General features: G+C 39.9%; 1 protein-coding gene across 1 annotated transcript in view; it reads left to right on the forward strand.

Moving 5' to 3' along the window:
• The first annotated feature begins 2460 nt into the window (after positions 1-2460).
• KIF27 (kinesin family member 27) overlaps positions 2461-8350 on the forward strand; it is a 23350-nt gene continuing 17460 nt past the window's right edge. Inside the window, 3 exon segments of the mRNA XM_009080530.1 lie at positions 2461-2764; positions 4412-4612; positions 5438-6396. Coding sequence (XP_009078778.1) covers positions 2467-2764; positions 4412-4612; positions 5438-6396 — 1458 coding nt within the window. The 5' untranslated portion in view covers positions 2461-2466.

An 8350-nucleotide genomic window follows, 5' to 3' on the forward strand; every position in this document is an offset into this window, starting at 1 on the left:
TCAGACGGTTTCTCAGCTGTGGATGGGCAAGTCCTCAAAATAAATGGAGTAAAATTAATTGCAAAATCTCTTCTCTTTACAGCCACAAGACAGCAGCTGTTTAAAGCTGTTGAGTTTTCAACGACCTTGAATTCAGGGTGCTGAGGTGCTGAGTTCTGCCAGCTCGGCAGTACAGTGTTTTTCAAGGCAACGTGCGTGAGGTTAGCAGTCAGGGAGTTCAGCAAGCTTTGCCTTGCACAGCAAAGATTCCTAGAATTAGCAACAACAGTAAAAAATATGTTTTGGGGACCTGTAGTACCCATGAGGGTTTTTGAATTCTGATGATAAAGAAAGGCTGATCCTGAGTATTTACAGGTGTGCTGCTGCACTGTGCTTGTGCTGTAAGAATGAATACAGAGTCAGCAGGATAAGGAACCATGTTTGCTAACATTATAATGAATAAAAAATAGCTACATATGTACTTAAAGATGCATATTAAAATCAGAGGAATGTTTTATGTGTAGTAATAGGTACATTTAAAATCACTCTTCCTTTGTAGGCAACACCACTGCTTTCTCTGGGTTTGTCGAGTTAGAAGTGTTTGGTGCTTCATAAATGGAAGGGGCTTTTAAAACACATGCATATACATACACTTGGGGCTGTTCAGCCCAGAAAAGAGGAGGTTGCATGGAGACCTCAGAGCAGCCTTCCAGTATCTGAAGGGGTTGTGCAGGAGTTCATGTACAAAGAGGCGACGCCAATATTATCTTCGTGAATGTCTCGTGACTGACTTTATTCTTTACAAAAGTGATTCTTTTATACACACCTATTATAAGCGTCCACTAGTCATTGGTTAACTACTATTACTAGCCACCTTACACACAACATAATTGGTTGTTAACATATCAGTCATAAGATGCTTAACCCTTATTCTCCACTCCTAAGTATCTTCAGCTTCTGCATCCCACAGCCAGGAGCTGCTTATCTCGCTACCTCCTTTCTCACATTCCAGCTGCAGCTGTGTCCTTGAGCAGCTTAGCTTGCAGCTTGCTCAGGCCCTGCTAGCAAGGCTGGATTGCTCACATGTCCATTAGCAATCAGAAATTCTCCCACAAATCCCCCATTTGTTTTTGAGCAATCCAGACTTGCTTCACAGTTTTACTAGTCCTTCCAGAAATTATTCTTAAAACACATGGTATCAACATCAACAATAAACATATAGTAAGCAAAATAATTAACCTTATTTTAACTAAATCTTTAGCCCACCCAGAATATACTTTATTTTGGGCACCTAACAATATTTATAGTATAAAGTCTCCCGTACGTGCAGCTACAAACTGATCACACAACTTGTGACTGACTGCTCTGCTTGTCGATACGTACAGTTCTTACTTATGATAGGTTACAAGCTTAAGCTGCATCCTGCTCTTACATCCTGAGAAACTGACAGCAAGGATTGCATAGTATATATGAGAATCTAAATAACAGCACTCTTGTAGCTTGTTAGCAAAATGACTTGTCTGTAAGACAGTAAAACTAAACCAGACCTAAAAACCCTGGCAGCAGGAGAAAATAAGACCATTATAAAGTGCTGGATTGAAGACACAGGAATGCGTGAAAATAGAAACAAGGTCAGCAGACCTACTTTGTGTATCTTGTTTTGATTGCTTAAGCATTCCTGTAACTGTTGCTCAAGTTACAGCTCCTCAGCTGGCCAGGCCTTAGCAGGGTTACAGTGGAGCTGGAGAGGGACTCTTTGTTTGGAGCTGCAGTGACAGGACCAGGGGCAGTGGTACAGATTGAAAGAGGGGAAATTTAGGTTAGATATTAGGAAAAAGTTTTTTCCTAGGAGGACTGGAACAGGTTGCCCAGGGAAGGTGCGGGTGCCCCAGCCCTGGCAATGTTCAAAGCCAGGCTGGATGAAGCCTTGAGCACCCTGGTCTAGTGGGGAGGTGTCCCTGCCCATGGCAGGGGGTTAGAACTAGATGATCTGTAAGGTCCATTTCAACTCCTAAAGTTTTATGATTCTATACAGGTTTTGTTTGATGGATTTATGTTGCTTATACAGTGTGAATGCTAGAATAAGAAAATGAGAGGATTCATTGTGTTTGCTTTATCAACAGTGTTTGTTAACAATCCTTATGATATTGTTCCTCCACATGGCTGCATTGTTTAAATAGGAAATTGGGCAACTTTCAGACCTAAGTCTGCTACCTTGGAAATTAGTAGAGGCAAAATTAATTTATTAATTGATTAAACAGTTATTAATATAGCTGCTTTTATATCAGGTACTTTTTAAGATTGTAATGGTGCTTGATGTAATCTTTAGGAAATGTCAACTTTCTACTTCAGAAAATTCTTATTATATGACATGGAAAACTTCTTTTCTTATTTGCAGCCAGCTGTGACTGAGGTGAACACGGGAGTGGCGACAGGTTTCTTTTTGACTGTGTGAACACTATGGGAAGCACAGCTGTGGAGTCTGGAATGGAGGAGATCCCAGTGAAAGTTGCAGTTCGAGTCAGACCTCTGCTTTCCAAAGAAATACTTCACAACCACCGAGATTGTGTCAGATTAGTCCCAAATGCAAACCAAATCATCATTGGAAAGGGCCATGTCTTCACTTTTGATTTTGTATTCAGCAAAAGCTCAACCCAAGAAGAAGTCTATACTGTCTGCATTAAGCCTCTTCTGGTGTCTTTGATTGAGGGATACAATGCTACAGTGTTTGCGTACGGACAGACAGGTTCTGGGAAGACTTACACCATTGGCAGTGACCCCATTGGTAAGTTATAGGAACTTTGGGGTTTTTTTTAAATTGGTGAACACTGTGTCTGTGCAAGTTGAATATTTATTGCATAGGAAATGATGCTGAATAATTTTAAGGGCTAATGAAAAAAAGGTTTAGGTAAAGGAAAAGCTTCCAAAGTTTATGTGATAATGAAACTGCTCTAAAACCTTCTCCATATATTATGCTATACCAAAAGTATCAAAGAAAAAAATAATTTATAAAGTGCTCTTTCACATTCCCCATCTTAACATGCAACATAAACTAGAATTTCTTTCTGAAATAGTCTTTTACATATTTTTGCTACCTTTATCCTACCTTGAAAATGTCTGCATTAGGCAATTGTTTGCTTGCTCAGTCTATGTTGGGTTTGATGTTTTGTTGGTTTTTTTCTCCTGTGACATCAAAGAAATTTATTATTTAATTCTTCCAAATGAATATAAATAGATTATTCTAAATCTTTTGATAGGTATCAAAATCTTCCTTTCATCTAGAGTCACAGAATCATTTAGGCTGGAAAAGACCCTTAGGACAATAAGGTCCGACCATTAAAGCAGCATTGCCAAGTCTGCCACTAAACCATGTCCCTAAGTGCCACATCCGTATGACTTTTAAATCCCTCCAGGAATGATGACTCAGCCACTTCCCTGAGTGACCTGATCCAGTGTTTGACCACCCTTTCCATGATGAAATTTTTCATATCCAATCTAAACCTCCTCTGGTGCAACTTGAGGCCATTTCCTCTTGTCATGACACTTGTTATCTGGAAGAAGAGGCTGATGCCACTTGGCCACAACCTCCTTTCAGGTAGTTGTAGAGAGTGATAAGGTCTCTCCCGTGTGTCCTTTTCTCCAGGCTAAAGAAACCCAACTCCCTCAGCTGCTCTCTTAACCAACTCCATTGAGGTGTGGCCTCACCAGTGCTGAGTACAGAGGGACAATCACATCCTTACTCCTGCTGGCCAATCTAGGGCTGTTCATAGCTCAGCAATTTTAGTTTTATACATAGATTTACTAAATTGATAGTTAGACGTGAGCAACCCTTTAGTGTTTTTGTAAAAGAGATTCTTGGCATCCTCTCACGGACAAAGCAGTAAGTTCCTATCTCTTAGATAAAGAACACAGCTTATTTATGGAAGCATTGTCCTATGTTGAATATTTAAAAAATAAAACTAGAGTTTGGCATTTGTATTCCTTGTCTGTACTGAAAAAATAGGAAAGTTACTGTAAATGTTGGTCAGAAATCTTGTCTCATCAAATTACTGATTTTTGATTTATTTAAATAGAATTTATAGTTTCTCAAACCCTTGAGATGTCATTGCCGACCATAATGAGTAAGGATAAAGAAGAAATCTGTACTCTGAGGAGTATAGTTTTAAAGGAGACTGCATATTTTTATATGTTTCATGACTACAACATTATGTAATTTAGAACTTAACTCTGAATGCCTTTAATTGGATACAAACAAATATTGTGAGCCCCAGAAAAAAACAAATATTTACAAAAATCCTTGAGCACACTGAGTTCTTCCGATTCCTTAGTGTGTTAAGTACCAAATCTCACAGATTTACCTTAATTTTCAGTCTTTGTAATCAATGTGGCAGAATGACTGCAAGCTTCTGTGGCATCTGTGCTTGTATTTCAGCATCAGTTGCAGTGGATGAAAAGGGCATAATCCCACGTGCTATTCAGGAATTATTTCATCATATTTCTGAAAGCCCTAATATTAAGTTCCGTGTGAAAGTATCTTATATAGAGATTCACAAGGAAAAACTTCGAGATTTGTTGGAGTTGGAGACCTCTGTGAAAGAACTGCATATACGAGAAGATGAGAAGGGAAATACAGGTAGGATTTCAGCCCTAAAATCTGGCATGTTGGGTTTCAATTGTGTGCCCAAGTTACTCTTGCCTTCTCCTGAAAGTTATTCTTGCCTTCTCTTACTCATTACTAATACTAAGAAAAAAAAGTTTCACAATATAAACTCAGTTTAGCCAATTTGAAGCAGTTTTGGGTTTAGATCCCTGTCAGCAATGTAAATGTTTTAAACTATTTCTTTTCTTCAGTACAGTTTGAGTCAGCTTCAGTAGATTGTGCTAGGATATTTTCCATCCTTCATTAAAGGAAAAATATGAAAAAAGTATTCTTGGTAGGAGTATTTGGTAGAAGTACACTTCCACATCATTACATTACTAACAGATGCCTGTCAAAAAAGCCCAGTTATCTGAGCTATATAGAATAGAAATACTGTTCTTACCATAGGCTGGGAATAATTTTTTCTAAAATCTTCATTGGTTTTAGCCTTTTGTTTTAACTGGCAAAGTATCCTTTGATCTGACTTTGCTCATACTTTTTCTGGCTAGCACTAGATCGGAGATTGCATAGGGCAATGTGCAATGTGTAAATGAGTTGTGTATTGTGTCTAAGATATTGTTTCAGTTGCTGTGACACAATACACCCATATATTAAATATCTGCAGAGGTCAGATATGTTGTACCTCATGCTTTTCACATATTGCTGTCTTCTTTATCTATAGCTATACTCTGTGACCTCATAATAATGCAGGATTGTATGTTTCTCTAATATATGTTTATATTTATTGCTTTAAACTTTTACTGGAGAGTTTAAAATTAATTGAATTATTCTTACTTTCACATGGTTTGCTGTTTGAAGTGATTGTTGGTGCGAAGGAATTCCAAGTAGAATGTGCAGATGAAGTGATAAGCCTGCTGGAAAGTGGCAGTGCAGCTCGTCACAAAGGCACAACACGGATGAATGAGCACTCTAGTCGATCTCATGCCATTTTTACCATCAGTATTTGTCAGAAACAGTCTGCAGGGTCTCCAGAAAATACTGATGCTGCACAGGATGCATCTTGGAAATCAGCCCAGGTGATTACTTCAAAGATGCATTTTGTGGATTTGGCAGGATCAGAGAGGTTTGCAAAGACTGGAAATACTGGTGAACACTTCAAAGAATCAATTCAGATCAATTGTGGCCTCCTAGCCTTGGGAAATGTCATCACTGCCCTGGGAGACCCAAAAAGGAAAAATGTACATATTCCATACAGGGATTCTAAAATCACTCGTATTCTGAAAGACTCCCTTGGAGGAAATGCCAAGACTGTCATGATAACATGTATAAGTCCATCCTCATCAGAATCTGATGAATCTTTAAATTCCCTGAGATATGCCAGCAAAGCCAAAAACATCAGAAATAAACCAGTTGTAAATTACAACCCCGAAAAGGACTGCATTGATGAAATGGAACTTGAAATCAGATTGCTTCGGGAAGCTTTGCAGAACCAGCAGGCCAGTAATCAGTGTTCACATGGCCTAACTGAAGAAAGAGCTCGTATCACTTCACTTGAGGATCAGCTCACCCGCCTACAGGTTCAGTGTTCCAGTTACAGAAATTGTGTCGATGAGGCCTTCCTGTTTCTGGCTAATTTGAATGATGATGTTAGCTTAAGAAGAAGTCAGCAGGACAGGTTGCAGAGCTGGATCACCATGGCACAGAAAGTAAGGAAGGAAGCTCTCACCATCCAGGAGACTGACCCCGGGACTGAGACCAGCGAACAGCCACACCATGTCACAATTCTGCAGCGAAAGGGGGAACTAAAGAAATGCCAGGTATTTAATTATGTTGATAATTTAAATAACTGAGTGAAAAAGCAATCTGCCAAAACTTGAATTCCATTTTGAAATAGGTATAAAACTCTCACCCGTACTTAATGTGACAATTTAATTTACAATTTTGTATCATTTTGTTTGCTTAATCTCTGGGACATAGCTTTATTTTAATGGATAATTGCATGGACAGTCATGTCTATGCAGTGATGACAGAGATAAGTAATGTTACATTTTGGCTAGGCAGTTTCAAGATTACTCTATGGGGCTGAGCTGTTTTATCTGTTAGATATTTGACCTTAGCTGTGCTGGTGTCCTAGGTCTGGCTGAGATGGAGTTAGTTTTCTTTATAGCAGTTCATAGGGTACTGTGTCTTAAATTTGTGACCAATACAATGCTGATAGCAGACTAATGTTTTATGTCTTGCTGAACAGTGTGTGCACAGCATTAGGCCTTCTCTGTTCCCTTCTGCATGCCTGGTGAATAGATTGGTGGGTGCACAAATGATTGGAGATACGCACATAGACACAACCAAGCAGACGATCTGAACTACCCAAAGAGATATTTCGTGCCATTTAACATCATGCTCAGCAATAGAAGGGGAGAGGAGGAGGTTAAGGGAGATTAGCTATACCTTGCTTGGGAAATGGCTGAGCTTCAGTCAGCCTTGGTACATGATAGACCTTTGCATCATTTGTTTTGTTTTATTTTCTTTCTGTCTTCCACTTTACCTTCACTTACTGAACAATTTCTATCTTGACACACAAATTTTATTGCTTTCACTCTTCCTTTGCTCTTCCTCCATCCCATTGTGGGAGAGGGAGGGGAGAAAGAAGAGAAGTGAGAGGGCAGCTGTGTATGCTTACTGGGCACCCAACAGTCTTTTCTGGCAACTCTTACACTTGTTCAGTTGAGTTGTTATTTGAGTGACTTGTAGGTCATGAAGCTGCATGTTTGCTTTGCTGCATGTTCAAGGCAAGTTGTTTGTTGCCTTGAATATTCAGATGGATTCCTTTCCAGCTGTATTATAGCCTCCAAGGATCATTCATGACTGTTCTCAAATTTTGCTGGTTTGTGTGCTGTTTATCACTTTGCATTCCTTTGCTTGGGAGAGCTATGACAAAATCACTGGCCTTCACCCTAATCTGGTATTTGGGTCTTAGATTGTGGGTGTCCCAATACTCCACGAACCATCTCATAGATAAAACTTGCAGTTATACCTTTCCACTCTTCTCCTCTGAGAGACATTTTGTGAAGAGAGGGCAAAAATGGCAACTATCCCATCCTCTCCTCCAGGGTAGCTTTATTATAGCCTTGATGTAATGGCTTCCTGATATAATCAGACGGGTCATGTGATCCCAATTTTGATCATTATTCATAAGGTTAAACAGCTAACCAGGATGCTGCACAGGAACATGTTCTAAAGGGATTGATGCCTGGGGTGGCTGCGTGTATGGGAGGAGTTGGGCAGGCGTAGAGAGCTGTTACATCTTGGGATTTCATGTGTGAACAGGCTGGTCAATCCATCACAGAATCAGTTAGGTTGGAAGGCACCACGGCGAGTCATGTGGTCCAGCCTCCCTACTCCAGCAGGGCCATCCTAGAGTACCTGGCACAGGATTGCATCCAGATGGTTCTTGAATATGCCCAGTGTTGGAGAATTCATGACCTCTCTGGGCAATCTGTTCCAGTGCACAGTGACTCGCATAGTGAAGAAGTTCTTCCTTGTATTCAGGTGGAACTTCCTGTGCATCAGATTTCGCCTGTTTCCTCTTGTGTTGTTGGTTTCCACAAGTGAGAAGAGTCTGGCTCCATCCTTTTGGCACCTCACATTCACATACTTGTATACATTAATGAGGTTCCTCTCAGTCATCTCTTCTTGAAACTGGACAGGCACAACCCCCTTAGCCCTTCCCCATAAGCGAAGTGCTCCAGTCCCTTAATCAGTTTTTTTTGC

The sequence above is a fragment of the Acanthisitta chloris genome, unplaced genomic scaffold (assembly GCF_000695815.1).
Source record: "Acanthisitta chloris isolate BGI_N310 unplaced genomic scaffold, ASM69581v1 scaffold878, whole genome shotgun sequence".
Classification (NCBI taxonomy): Eukaryota; Metazoa; Chordata; class Aves; order Passeriformes; family Acanthisittidae; genus Acanthisitta; species Acanthisitta chloris.